Source organism: Ostrea edulis, chromosome 9, assembly GCF_947568905.1.
Source record: "Ostrea edulis chromosome 9, xbOstEdul1.1, whole genome shotgun sequence".
Lineage (NCBI taxonomy): Eukaryota > Metazoa > Mollusca > Bivalvia > Ostreida > Ostreidae > Ostrea > Ostrea edulis.
Window position 1 is genome coordinate 40,712,839 of NC_079172.1, and position 15,701 is coordinate 40,728,539.

Consider the following 15,701-nt stretch of genomic DNA (forward strand, 5'->3'; position numbering starts at 1 on the left):
ACTTCTCATTCGTATACTGGTCCATGGCTAACATTTTTTAGTTTTGTGTCAAATGTCAATGACCCAACATTTATCAGGAATTTAACGGATGATTCGAACAAAAGTTCTAGTTTAATATGAGTAGGGCACGTGCTGTACTTTACAATCATAAAAACTTCTGACAGCTTCATTAGGAATACGATATCATTAGAACCGCTCAGTCACGTGACCAATGTCCCGCTTTTCTAGTAGATGCTTCACGTGTTTGACCTCAATAAAAATAGACACTTGGTGATGAAAATCATTTTCGCTGCGACATCTCTGCGTTTACGTAAGAGAGTCACAGAGTTCTCAGGACAGTCACTCACAATTTCCCTGTACAGCTGACAGAGATGCCCTAGCTGTGTCGTTTACTGTTCTGTGCTGTCAGTTTTGATGAATTAGCCGAGTCAGGCTGGCTTCCCCTGGCCCGAGTTTATGTCAAATCTATAAAATTACCATGCCAACTGTAAATTTATTCATATGAAACTGAATATATGACACCCATGCAGAGTTGTGGGGCACAAAGTGCTAAAAGTGATTACTTCTGTTAATGAGTGTAAACTATGTTTCAAAGGAGTGTAATAGCAGTATGAATTGTTTAAATACTCATCACAAACCTTAATCTCAAACCAGTGTAGTAACTCATTCAGAATCACGAGATTATTATATTTTGTGTGGAATCCTGAATAAAAGAAAGGGTATCCATTCCCAATGGTAGACGGAAATTAACTTCAGGGAAACTTTGATGGTACTATGATGTTTTCACACTGAATTCAAGGGAGATAACTCTTCCATGCCTAAGACAAGAAACACCACTTGATTATAAAGGTCCCCTATGCTAAGATTCCACAAAGTGTGAGAGAAAAAAAAAATCATTTACAAATATTTTTTTCTTGTCACTGTCCTGTCTACCCGTCAGATCCTTTTACAAAAACTCCTTGGTTGGTCAACAGCTATTTAGAGTCTGTGACTTTTTGTTTTTTCACCTATGTTTTAAGAATTTCTGGGAAAAGGGTTCCTACAATATATCTAAAAGCAGAACAAAAGTGCACCTGAAGATTGCACAGTTATCATTAAGTAAATTCCTAATACATGCTCCATCGTTATATAGATTTCATTACAGTGCTTAAATTAACACACCCACTAAATTATCAAAGCCCATTTTCTTTAAGAGTTCTTTAGAGTTAGATATTTACTAGACTGTATCTTTGAAAAAAAAATATTCTTGATGCTGGGGACATAAAAATATAGAAACAGCCTTTCCCAAAAGTTTTTTCAATTTAGTGAGAGATCTTTGGATGTGTATAATTAATATACACATGTATATGATCAGAAGTTTCACATTTCATATATAAACATTACCCCAGCTAAAACTGGTTTGTTCATGTAAAACATGCCTTAAATATTGATTTCCATACACTTGCCATCACATTATTGATAGACATATTTCCTTCGATTAGAAATAAAATCTAATCATCTAACCTGTAATATTGCAAATGCTACAATAAATGTCTAAGCTACTGGCAGTCGGCTCATTAATTAAATTTCATTCAGCAGCAAAAAACGGAATTTTCCTTATTACAACCATCATTTTCTCCCAAGAGAGTGGGTCGCAATACTTTACCAGAGAAGCATAGCTTATCAAATTATTAACAAATATTCTAACATCGTGTGTTCCCTGAATTAAATCTTTCTTCTGTATTAAACAGTCCCAACAGAATAACTCTGCTTGTTAATCTCACCACATAATATTCTTACGCTGTTATCAAGTCTCATATAAAATCTTTTAATACATTAGCCATGATTAGATATTTAAAACTTAAGTTACCACTGACAACTTGTCTGTCATTGTAACTACAAGTAATTTGGTTGATGAACAATTTGTTAAATTTCAGAAATATGTGAATGACACTGTTTATAGGATGAGGAATATGTTCAATTCTGCTGGTCTTGTCCAATGAATGAATATAAATATTTCACCTTAATGGCCTCTGCTGGAGTGGGTCCTTGGCACTTCTCACCCTCGTAAAACAGCTGAAGATACTGGAACTTCAAATGCTGAATTCTCTTGTCTGTCTGCCACCTCATCTTCTGAAACGCGTTGATAATCTTCCTCAGTCCCCTCAACCAAATCTTTGCCATGTTGTAGGGGGCCACAAAATACAGCTTCCTGTTCTCCGAGTGCCCCACCCCATACAGGAGGGAGATGACATTATGGCGGGCAGTCAGGTTGTCCATGCAGTACCTTTTGGACAGGGCAGCAATGTCTATGGACTCCTCTACCCCTGAATTCACGGCCTTCACCAGACGGAGGTCAATGTACCCATCCTCTAACATGTCATCCACATCTTGCCCATTTGAATACCTGAACAAAAAAAACAAAAAAATTCCAGAAAATTTTCGAAGGGAAGTTTAAATGCTACTAAATTATTGTTCAAAGATTTTAATGGTTCAATGAAACTTGCCCATTTGAATACTTAACAAAAAATATTTCTTGAAAAATTTCAAAGGGAAGGTTAAATGCTACTACATTATTGTTCAAGGATTATAATGGTTCAATGAAATTTAGATGCAATCTACGTGACATGAATGCCCCTTCCTAAGGGCCATAACTCTGCCAAAAATGATCCAAGCAGACCCAGACAAGTACAGTAAAATTTCTCTAAACCGACCAGCTCTCAGACCAAAAACCCCCCCAGAAAACGGCTGGTTTAGAGGGGTGGCCGGTTTACTAAGAATTTGGCATTTAGAGACATTTTATCTCAATATTCACAAAGCTCACTGTTCACTTTGTTCTGGTGACCAATGATTAATTATCGATGGAGATCAAATTAGTCCACTTGTACCTACAGGTAATTATAAATAACAAGAAATATTCTCGCTGAAATCATCTAATTCTAAACTGAAAATCTATAACAGGATACATAAAGAAAACACAGAGGCCTATTATTGGAATTCCTCTTACCTATAAAAACTGCTGACATGCATCGCTTATATCATTAACAAATTTGTTTTGACGTTTGTGAAAAGTTCAGTAGTAAATATGAAAATGTAATTTGACTATTTCTAAGGAATTTTAAGTCTATGGAAACCAAGAAAATTAATTTATCTTTTAATAATTATCATTAGCAGTCATGGGTTTGTTCATTATTAACTAACGCTTATATCCATACAATAGTATGGTGCAACAATATGGTGTTTGATTCATTCAATATGTTCCCAACCGTTTTTCACATTTTGTACAGAATTCAGAAGGGTCACTTGGATTAGCCAAGTGTCACTTTAACACCCTCAACAGCACAGGTAAACAATAGAAATTAAAGAGGCCACTGGTGTTTTTCACACCTCCAGTCAATAATTTCCCACCTGGCCAATCAAAATTTGCACACCTGACCAATCTTGATCACTCTCTGGCCAAAATTTTTTTGTCTTCAAAAAGTGGCCAGCATTTTAAGGGTAAATTACACATGTTTGTTAACAAATGTATTTTAAAAAGTGGCTGATGTCCGGTTTTCAGGGGTGACCGGTTTTGTAAGACTTTCTTTGTTAGGAAATGTTAAGATTTCTGCCGGGACTTTGAAAATCGGCCAATATTCAGGGAGAACCGGTTTTGTGAGGGGCTGGTTTAGAGAAGTTTCACTGTGCTTGACCTATGCATTATCACATATCTATATCCTAAATTTCAATTAAAAATGTACGACCAAGATAATGTGTGAATTGTTTAAAACTTTTCGAAGTCCAAGGGGCAGACCAAAACATTATGGTAACTTGACCTGTAAATTCCTATGATGTAATATCTATATCCTGAACTTAATTCAAAATGTCCATTTGTAACCAAGATAATTGAATTGTTTGAAATTTCCAAATTCCAAGACACGCAACTCTGTCAAAACTTAATCAACCAGAACCAAATAAATTCCTATATTTACATTCTACTTTCAATCATATCTGTCGGAATTCCTAACTGTAAAAATAGATGTACTAGATTTATGAAGATTCATACACATTCACAGCTGCAGCGTATTCATGAAGAAATGGCCATCATTACAATTTGTAAAGATTTTGAAGGCAAAGACATTGGAAGTGTAAATATAATACAATTGACAGTGCAGACTTGTCAGTTTATGATCATAGATCATTTGATAATACATAGTCTTTAAACAAAATTTGGTTTTGTAAAAGAACTATCATTGCTAATCAAATGATATCCAGAAACAATGCACAGTTACAGAGTACAAACAAACACCACTGACCTAGAACAGAGAACTTGGGAAGATGCCGACTCCGACTCGCCTCTCTGACCATAATCTGGGTAAGACCATGTGTTCCCTACCAGAGAGCTCCACCCCGGGCGGTGCCAGGAGAGGGTAGCGTTGTCAATCTCCAGCCTCAGGTAACACATACAGGATCGACTGCTGTCATTGTCCACATGCACCATTGTACTACCGTGATGCATGCACTGAAGGTGGTGCTGACTCAGGGTGGCCATTTTTGGAGTGACAATCATCACCTCATGTTCACTGAAGACTGGGCGAATTGGCTGGTAAGAATCTAGGTCAAGGTCATAATCACTATCCCCATCATTCTCAAAATCAAAACTGCTGCCAGATCTGTCATTAAGGGATCAATATAAAAAGATGTCATCGTGAATTACTTTGTCTACCACATTCACAAAATAATCAAAAATGAATGTGCAAACCAAGATTAACATTCCGAGTGAACTACATGTTGTGCAAATGTAAATATGTTAAAATATGGTCTACCCATGCATTAAAAAGTTCATAAATACAGATTTTAAATAAAATAAATAAGGACAAAGAAAGATAACTTTAATACAAACACAGCTTTTCACAGCAGCTCTACTGAAGGGAGACAACTCCATATTCACTAACCTGCAGCTGATGTTGTCAATCTGCTGTTTGGCGTGATAATGGAACAGAGCTATATCATTCAGAACGTGGTGGGTCTGTTTCAGTTTGTCCATGTTAATCAGTCCTCCCACCCCTATTCTGGTCATAAATCGATCTTCTCCATTGTAGTCCGATATGAACTACAACATGAAATTGAGATTTGTAAAAAAAATAGTTTTGCCAACAAAAAAATGTGAATCCTCATATTTTTTTTTATTTTATCAAAATTGTCCAAAATATCTCACCAACTAATTAATTCAATATAAAAAAGTTTAAAAAAAATTCTATCCTCTGACTCTTATGTGAAAATTCAGTTTTGAGTATGAACGAATTAATAAACAGCTGAGAACATGTGTATACCTCTAATGACTGGTTTTCCTCCGATGGCAGTACAATGATACTGGGCACATTGATAAACAGGGAACGTAAATCTCTCAGAAACCCCCCAAAGAACGGCACCACCTTACAGTCTGGGATGTCCAGGGAGCGACTGACCGCCTCTCGGTACTCATCGGTCAGTTCTCTGGACATCAGTGCACTGCACAACCAGTTAAAAGTCGACAGATCCTCATCTACCATGGATAACCAGAAAGGCTTTAACTTGTCTGACCTGAATAAAGAAATCATTCATTTAAATACACTCATCAGCTGAGTAAGAAAAAGAAAACCTACAAATCTGTGTACAATATCAAACTTCTAAAGTTAACTTTCAAATCACATTGTAATCAAACAAATTTGTAAATTTGGTCAATTTTGGCTGTAAATCATTAATAGCTATTACGTAACTTTTTACTTACTTTAAGCCAGCTACAATTTCCATGGTGGTGTTGAAATTCCCAATGCACCAGCAGTAGAAAGCCAGCCTTACGATACAGGAGAGAATGGCTTTCCGATCTTCGTGTGTGGGCTGTGTTATAAGGAGCTGGGTCACCCATGAACTCACCTGAAAATACAACACAGAACAATTAAGTATTTCCACAGCACTTCAAAGTTGTATAATCATCCCAATTTATTTTTTTAACTACCATTACATCGAACAATAATTCTATTTCAAAATAACGACTTTCCTATTGAAATTCTTGCATTGAGAGCTTGAGCATGGTTCCAATGGAATTACATCTTTAGATAGATTTAGTGCCACCTTTCGATTAAAGGAAAAATGATAGAATAGGTGAAGAAACAACTTTACTAAATTTCTGTGTCTTTAATTTGACTGACATTTGAACTCTTATTCTATCAAAATAAACTCTTTCCCTCAATGCTTCTGAATCAGCTAGGCCACAACATTTTTGTTGATCATTCCTCAACATTACATAGACGATGTAATGAAGACACAAATCTTTGAATGAGACCCTCCATATTCCCGAGAGGATCTGGGTTAGAATAGGTCCTCAGTATTCCTGCTTGTCTTAAGAAGCGACTAAATGGGGTGGTCCTTCAGATGAGACCGCAAAAACCGAGGTCCCGTGTCACAGCCGGTGTAGCACGATAAAGATCCCTCCCTGCTCAAGACCATAAGCCAAAATTTTGCAGCCCTTCACCGGCAATGGTGATGCCTCTATAGAAGTGAAATATTCTCAAAAGGTATGTTAAACAATATACAATCAATCTAGACCTACCTCATTGAACCTCTGTATGAGATCCTCCACACTGGACACTTTGTGGTACACGAGGGATCCCCGAGAGATATCGGTGGTCACCTGCCTGATGTAATGGGCGGGGGGAACACATGTAAACAGAGCGTGCTCAGTCTCTGTCAACAGCAGGGCCACTTCCTCTGGGAAGTGCAACATCTTTTGAAGGTTCTGCAGTTCCTGAGAGTACTTAGTTCCTCTGTCTGTGGCTGGTTTAAGTATTGGAGGCTTTCGATGGAAATCTACAATCCGACAAACAAGGAGGGCGTTAAATTCATTGTGGTACGTTTTATATTACAATCAAATTAATGAAATAAAACCATATCAATCAATGCAAACATTTTAAGAAAATGAAAATTTTAATACAATCATATAGTTGTGAAACAGCAGCGTAAGAAACTTGCCTTAAAGCTGGGCTAACATCTTGCAAGTTATCAGCCCTGACAAAAATTTGAAACGCCTAACAATGTGATTGCTTTTTTAAATTCATTTATCCTTATTTTTTCCACCCATATAATGCATTCTAACTCCAAGAAAGCACATAATTGTTGGTGGTTTCATGTTTTCTTGTGTGACTGTTCAATTATCAATTGAGGGCAGGCGGGGGTGATAGTACTAAAAAGCCGACAGGCCACCTCAAACCATGCTTAACATATAATCTAGGTTACCATAAAGCTTAGAAATTTTCTGCGATATGAAAGACTTGTAACTAAGTGATAGCATAACTTGGATTTTTATTTTCCGCATAATCCTGATCCTGATAAAAATTCAAGTTGCCGAGTATTTCAGCACGCTTCTGAATCTAGTAACAAATAGTATGTCTATGGTTAGATGTGTCTTGAGTGGTTGAACATTGGTATTCTGTACACTAGTTGTGTATTGTTTAACATCTCGTTTGAGAATATTTCACTCTAAGAGATGTCGCCATTGCCAGTGAAGGGCTGCAAAATTTAGGCCTATGCTCGGTACTTACGACCTTTGAGCAGGAAGGGATTTTTATTGTTCCACACCTGCTGAGACATGGGGCCTTGGTTTTTGTGGTCTCATCCAAAGGACCGCCCAACTTAGTTGCCTCTTACGACAAGCAAAGCGATAATGAGGACCTATTCTAACCCGATCCCCACAGGACTCGTACACAGGTAACTGTGACAGATATACAATGATACTGACATTCATGTTAAAAATGTCATCACATGATATAAAACAATCAAATCGTTACCAAAATCGAAGCTTTCTCGACGTAACGTTCCATTATTCAGAAATCTCCCATCCATGTCCAGGGCATCAAACAAAATGGCAGTGACAGATTTGAGGTTCTCTTGTGTAGACATGGTGAGGTGCCAAGGTTTGGAACCTCGGAATTCCAGCACTAACCCATCATGCAATTTCCCTGACCCAGTGTTCCAAACCTCCAACTCCGCAATGCTCTGAGATTTCAACAGCAGCTTGGTCTTGCTGTCCAGAAGTATGACCTTCTCATTGTTGACACCGAGCAGACGTGCAATCTAAACAAATAAAACCGGGAAGTCAATTAAGTGAACCTCATTGAAGTGGCACTCAATTGCTGCGTTTTGACAACTGTTTTGATTTTCAATAAAACAAATGGATTTCCGTTTGTTTCATTGTCTGACATATTACATAAATTGAATTATGTAAAAAGAACTGCTGCTGAAAGATGGTGGATACTAGAAAACCTCCGATATAGAAATTTGTGAAATAGTTCAAACAGGTTTTACTTTAATTATAACGCATATCTATGGTGAATTTTTTTCTTTGAATTTGCCCTTATTCTTACATTTCCCTCAAATCCAAATCTTCATATTTCTATTGAAATTCAATCCTAAAAAGTTCAACAACAAAAGTTCCAATAAATTCTCATGAACTTGGTATATTTTGTGCTTTTAAGTTTGGTTTAAAGTGTAAAACCCCCTGTGATATAGATCTTTCTCATCTGGAATTTTTGTGTATCCAATGACTTAGTATGTTGTTTTTACGGAGGGAGTAAATACGGAAGGGAATGCTGTTAGTTTATGAACAGCCTGCGCACCGTCACATTTCTCCATCCTGATAATCGTAACCCTATCTACCAAGGTGTAATAATATAACATTATGTTACACAATTATCTAAACAGCTCCAAAAGCTCTGTGTCTTTATCTTGATGCCATATTGCACGATGCACTTGTTTACATCAAGAGAAATATGCACTTGCTGTATTACGGTTCAATTTTCACTTCATTTATATAAAATTTTGTGATTGTGAAATGACTGACAGAATAAAAGAGATGATGCATGCAATATTAATTAATTTCAGGCTTTTCCCATACTGGCAGATATCTTTCAGCACACATAGTACAATGGATCTGTTTTCAATAGATCATGATAGTACGTTTATTACTTAGTTATGTCAGAGCTACTATCTCCAATCAGGATTAGTCATGCGAGTAGTAGTACCTCTCTTAACATATATTATATATATCACTGCTCTTTCCTCTTTCAAGTGCTGAACACTGTAGAATCAATAATTTTCAAAAGTGACTTATTATTCATGGTACTGACCTAGCAACAAATTCAAAACTGTAACACAGCAGATAGAGGACTATAATAAACATCAATTCTTTGAGAAATCTAGACCCTGCTAAATCAAACTACTATAAAGAACATCAACTCTTTGAGAAATACAGACCCTGACTTGCATACCATTTTTTTTCTAAAGCACAAAAATTTTACTCCATGTAAATATGTGATTTTACAGTATAAGAAACTGAATGCGATCATAGTTTTAATTTTTTCAAATTTCCTATTCCCACCTTTTTCTGGGCATTTCCTCGGAGCAACTCTTTGACCTGATACAGCTTACACCCAAATGCTGGCAGGTTCCTGCAGATCTTGGTATACTGTTGTTTGAGTTTGATTTCGCTATCATAATACGGAGCATGCCACAACTTCTTCTGTTTCTCCTGCCAATAGAAAGCAATGAATTGAGAATTCATATCTATATTGTTACATACCTGTAGCATGCCCCGGAGAAACTGATGCACAAATAATAACGGCACTTCCTGTTTACATTCCCCTCTAAATTTTATTGTTACTCTGTCTGCTGAAGGTATAATCCAATTTAATGATGATTAAACATTGGAGAACAACTTCCAGATTGCAATCTCAACATTCAATCAATACTACCAGCGCAATTGTGTTTAAATCAAGAAGGGGGATTCATAAAACATTTTCCTGTATTGTAATTACCTCATTGAAATAAACTCCTCAATCTCTGCTCCCCAATTTCAAACAAATTGATTTCTTTCTTTTCATGAGGAGATAAAGATGGTATCACATAAAGCCAATAAATTTCATGATTACTTCTCCTCCATGCATTAATACAATTTTATGATGGATGAAACACAATGCCCTGGAGCATGACCATATTCATTTGTGACAAATTTGACCTTGACCCTTGACTTTAGCAATCACTATAGGATTAAACATTCTTTTTGAAGAATTTATCGATGTGTAAACTCCGGACATATTACTCACAAACTGAATAAAAGTGTTAAGCACTTTTATGTTAACTTTGTGAGTAAAATGGCCGGAGTTTACACATCGATAAATTCTTCAAAAAGAATGTTTGATTCTTATAATTCCAATTCATTCACTTCATTAACAATTGCAAAAATTTGAATAGTTTCCCCGCACTATGTTATTTGTTTTCAGGCGTGTATGAATACATCGCGTTTTTGGATTTATTGATGTATAAACTCTTGTTCAGCTTTATTTTTGTCCAATCAAAACAGTCACTTGTAATAAATAACATTGGAATTATATAGCAATGAACTTGACTGTTCAGTTTATCATATATCAAGTCTCTATTGTATAATATCTGTTTCAAAAGTTACAACCTAAGTTAAAGTAGCACACAAAGTGACAAACAGTAAGACAGACAGACGAAAATGGATTTGACACCCCTCCCTATTTTCAAATTTAGCCATACAGATACGTTATCCATAGTGAAAAGCGTCATTATAGCATCAATTAGAAAGGACACAATTGTGGCAGAAGCATTTGTTGTTTTTTTTTTTGAAGTACCCACATGTATGAAGACGACATGCTCCATTCAGTGATATTTGTGGAGGTTAATTTCTAACTTCTAACACAATGTATATTCTTAAATCAGCAACACTAAATTACTGTAATTTATCTTGCTTTCAATGTAAATTGATTTTACACACCTGTATAATGTAACGAATTTTCTTCGACGTTGTGAAATCGGGCGGTAAAAACTGGGACAGGTCGACCTCATTGTGACTATTCTCCTCGTGGTCACTGACACAGGTCAGCTGACGTACTAGCCGCCCCCTCCGTCTACTGTGAGTAATCTTCAGGGCCCGGTTATTGCGGATCAACTCTTTACGTCTGCGAAGGTTCTCCTGAGGGTCGGGAGATTTGGACGGATATTTATGGGGCTCCAGCAGTTTTTTGTTGAAGAGAGCTAGGTCTGACTTGGTGTAGTTGGGCAGGTTTTCCTCTGGCCAGGCTTCCTCGATGTGGAGTTGTATGCTGGCCAGAGTAGCCACGTCCTCCTTAGAACATGGCAGGTCGCCTCCCACCACTAACTTCTGTAACTATAACCAAAATCAAATCTCATAAAATAACGCCACCACTAACTTCTGTAACTACAATCAAAATCAAATCTCATAGCCACCCCTAACTTCTGTAACTACAAACAAAATCAAATCTCATAGCCACCACTAACTTCTGTAACTACAAACAAAATCAAATCTCATAGCCACCCCTAACTTCTGTAACTACAATCAAAATCAAATCTTATAAAATAATGCCACCCCTAACTTCTGTAACTACAAACAAAATCAAATCTCATAGCCACCCCTAACTTCTGTAACTACAAACAAAATCAAATCTCATAGCCACCACTAACTTCTGTAACTACAAACAAAATCAAATCTCATAGCCACCCCTAACTTCTGTAACTACAATCAAAATCAAATCTTATAAAATAATGCCACCCCTAACTTCTGTAACTACAAACAAAATCAAATCTCATAAAATAATGTCACCACTAACATCTGTAACTACAAACAAAATCAAATCTCATAAAATAATGCCACCCCTAACTTCTGTAACTACAATCAAAATCAAATCTCATAGCCACCCCTAACTTCTGTAACTACAAACAAAATCAAATCTCATAGCCACCACTAACTTCTGTAACTACAAACAAAATCAAATCTCATAGCCACCCCTAACATCTGTAACTACAATCAAAATCAAATCTTATAAAATAATGCCACCCCTAACTTCTGTAACTACAAACAAAATCAAATCTCATAAAATAATGCCACCCCTAACTTCTGTAACTACAAACAAAATCAAATCTCATAGCCACCACTAACTTCTGTAACTACAAACAAAATCAAATCTCATAGCCACCACTAACTTCTGTAACTACAAACAAAATCAAATCTCATAGCCACCACTAACTTCTGTAACTACAAACAAAATCAAATCTCATAAAATAATGCCACCCCTAACTTCTGTAACTACAAACAAAATCAAATCTCATAGCCACCACTAACTTCTGTAACTACAAACAAAATCAAATCCTGTAAAATAATGTACTTTAATTCCATTTAATGCATTTATAAACATGAACGAGCTGTAATCAGATTGATGATCTACGTCACCAGTTTACCTTTCAATGTTATTAGTATGTATTAATGGCTAAAGTGACCTGATTGTCACTTTCACAACAATAAAAAATTACAGGGGAAAATAATGTTCTTATTCCGTACATCTTGTTCTGCATTCATCTGGATGTGTACAATACATGTCCCTGGATGGTACAACAAAAACTGAAAACTTAAATCTTTACTTCATAATTTAATAAAAATCCCGTACTACTGTTATATGAGAGTATGCCCAACAACTACGCATGTCAACATCACTGCTGCTATCGTAGCCTATCGTCTTTATATATAAATATGATTGCCACTCAATGAGGACTTCTAAATCACAAACTTTACCCCTAAGTGTAAACACTTTCAAGAGCCAAGAATTCTGTTTGATGAATTGCTAAGTTGATTTTTAAAATGTGTCAACTCTTCAGATATTGACAGGCTAATAAATTTACATATTTAAATCTCACGAGTGTCCTTCTCCTGTCTTGGCTAAGTCATGTCCTCACAAAGACCAGCTATAAATTGTCCTAAATTTGCAGTAATCCAAAGCTTTTATATCAATGGCACATCTAGATGGTGTGTCTTTTGAGAAGCTAATAAAACTTGAGGGGAACCTTGAGCCTACTAGATGTGGTATGAGAATTTGATTTGATAGTAATTGACTGGGGTCGTGAACTATTATCTAAAATTAATTTAACATATCAACCAGCTTTCTGCACAGGCATACTAAATCTACATAGACTTACAACACTTGATCGACACACCATCGACACACTTCATTAACACCACCAATTCAAATTAAACTAATTTTTAAATTACATTTCATTCTAAATTAAATTCATCCTAAATTAAGTTTAATTATGATCAGATGTGACTGAAGAAAAACACAAAGTGTGGAAGTAAACATCTGATGATGACACAATTCATCTTCATCTATCTAGTCCTGAGAAGTGGATGCCTTAAATTAATTAACATGTTATTTTCTCCAAAACAATTCCTGTTAATTTCATTTTGCCTTCATCTCGGTTGTTTGGACATGGGCAAACTCTATGCCAAATAAACTTCTAGTGTCCTCCACAACAAAATTATAGTTCACAAGAAATGTTTCTGAAATTCTAAAGTGACCCTGACCTTATCATCTCGGATCAAGGTCAAGACTCATACATCATAAGCAATATATGAGTATGAAAGGCGAAGATAACGAAGTGATAAATCTCATAACTCCTATAAGCAATACAAAATAGATAGTTGGGAAAACACGGACCCCTGGACACACCAGAGGTGGGATCAGGTGCATAGGAGGAGTAAGCATCCCCTGTCAACCGGTCACACCCACAGTGAGCCCTATATCCTGATCAGGTAAATGGAGTTATCCGTAGTCAAAACCAGTGTGCCAAGAACAGCCTAACAATCGGTGTGAAACACGTCAGACAGCATTTGACCCAATGATAGGTTGTATTGACGAACTAGATCGTTATAACAACCATAGAATTTGCGAAATGCTGACTGTAATTGAGACTGTTGAAAACCCTGTACCATCAACTTATTTGTCAGTAGCTTGCCTCGATTTAAAAACTGATCATACACACAACAAGCTCTTGCGTATTGAATCAGTTGAGAGATATAAACACTATATGCAGGTGATAATGGAATATTGCTATATAAATATGGGAAGTTGACGATGGAGAAGCTGAAATCATCCCGTTTTTCATACAGTTGAGTTGTCAGTTTGCCATTAATGTCTACTTTCAATAAAATATCTAAGTATGAAGCAGAAGTGGACGACTCTGTGGTGTCTTTAGACATGCCTCTCCAATACAACGTAGTTACCAAGGCAATCATTTCTAACCTATTTTAACTGGTGACCTTGACCTAGGCAATTTGACCATGGGTTTGAATCATTACAGGTTGCTTTAATCAGTCATTATTAAACTCTGTGCCTAGCATTCATGAACTACTTTTATTTCTGCACTACCAAGATATGGCCCAGACAAATCATATCAAACTTTTAAAAGCTAATAATCTTCACCTTGCTAAATGATCTGAGATCAAGGTCACAAAAACCTGACAACTGACTACCTCACAGTAAATATAACAACAAGGACGACGGACTGCTGGCACGAGTAAGATCAAGAATATCACCCCATGTATCAATTACCTCAAGTGTGAATGCACACTATTTATATATGACAAGTATCTGAACAGCGGGGGGTTAACCCACCACTTGTCTTCTGTTTAGATGCTACTGTGTTACACTAGTGTGAAATGTCTTTTCATTTCAACTTTTTCTTTCACTTTTTCTGATTTTTTTGGGTGGGTGGGTGGGTGGGCAGTGTCTAGAATAATTCACCCCCCACCCCCCTATTAGAAGTACATGTACTACAGCAGTATTAAGGGATAAAGATTTTAACTGACAATATTCATCACTGCTTTACCTGAATAAGTACTGCGGCAGTATTAAGGGAAATTTTTTTTAACAAGATACTCACAATATTCATCACTGCTTTACCTGAGTAAGAACTGCGTCAGTATTAAGGGATAAAGATTTTAACTGAGAGTATTCATCACTGCTGTACCTGAGTAAGTACTACAGCAGTATTAAGGGATAAAGATTTTAACTGACAATATTCATCACTGCTTAACCCGAGTAAGTACTGTGGCAGTATTAAGGGATAAAGATTTTAACTGACAATATTCTTTATTGCTTTACCTGAGTGTCCTCATTGTGTGTAATATCATCCATTCCAAAAATGTACACAGGAAAACATGTTAATGCATCTCAGGACCGAAAGACCCCAGAAACTGAATTGTCATTGACAGGTCACATAAGCTGTTGTATCGTTCCTAAGCACCATTTACCACAAATTTTATACAGCACTAAATCACAGCATTAGGAACCTTTTTTCCCAATCCATGCACTAATTCCAGAAATGAAACTGCATGAGCTCTATTTCAACTGGGAATCAGAATTGAACATGTAATTAAATACTCCTTTTTTGCAACACAATGCGATAATGAAATTGTAGAAATAATATCACTTTCACTAATAATCAATTAATTATATCCAGGTTCTCTCTTGTGTTAATTATAGTGAACTACAACACCTTCATTAGCACCATCATCTCACTGGTAAAACCCACCATACACTAAGACACTGAATATCTATATTCGGATATTTCAATCCAATCAGAATATTTTACCGAAAAATCCATCAAAACATTTCAAAGAAAAAATTCCTAAAGATGAAGAATACAACTGGTTCTCAAAAAAAAAAATCCAAATCTCAAAAAACTTGAACAGACTTTGCAGAGCATATGGCAACCCTGCATCAAACAGATTTTAATCAAGTCCAGTTTGAACAGTACTACAAATACACAACAACAGTAGACGCAAAGTGTCTACTGGCCGTAAAAAGGAGTTGTAAATATCCTAGATTGCATCGCAG

At 36.3% G+C, this 15,701-nt stretch overlaps 1 protein-coding gene across 1 annotated transcript in view; it reads right to left on the minus strand.

The window, feature by feature from the left end:
* The window catches only part of LOC125660373 (uncharacterized), a 250,437-nt gene that overhangs the window by 32,289 nt on the left and 202,447 nt on the right, over positions 1-15,701 (minus strand). Inside the window, exons 13-21 of the mRNA XM_056149213.1 lie at positions 10,790-11,182; positions 9,374-9,523; positions 7,785-8,070; positions 6,551-6,807; positions 5,729-5,874; positions 5,292-5,541; positions 4,914-5,071; positions 4,275-4,631; positions 2,002-2,386 (exon numbers count right to left, since the gene is read on the minus strand). Of these exons, the coding sequence (XP_056005188.1) occupies positions 2,002-2,386; positions 4,275-4,631; positions 4,914-5,071; positions 5,292-5,541; positions 5,729-5,874; positions 6,551-6,807; positions 7,785-8,070; positions 9,374-9,523; positions 10,790-11,182 (2,382 nt within the window). The remainder of the gene's footprint in view (positions 1-2,001; positions 2,387-4,274; positions 4,632-4,913; positions 5,072-5,291; positions 5,542-5,728; positions 5,875-6,550; positions 6,808-7,784; positions 8,071-9,373; positions 9,524-10,789; positions 11,183-15,701) is intronic.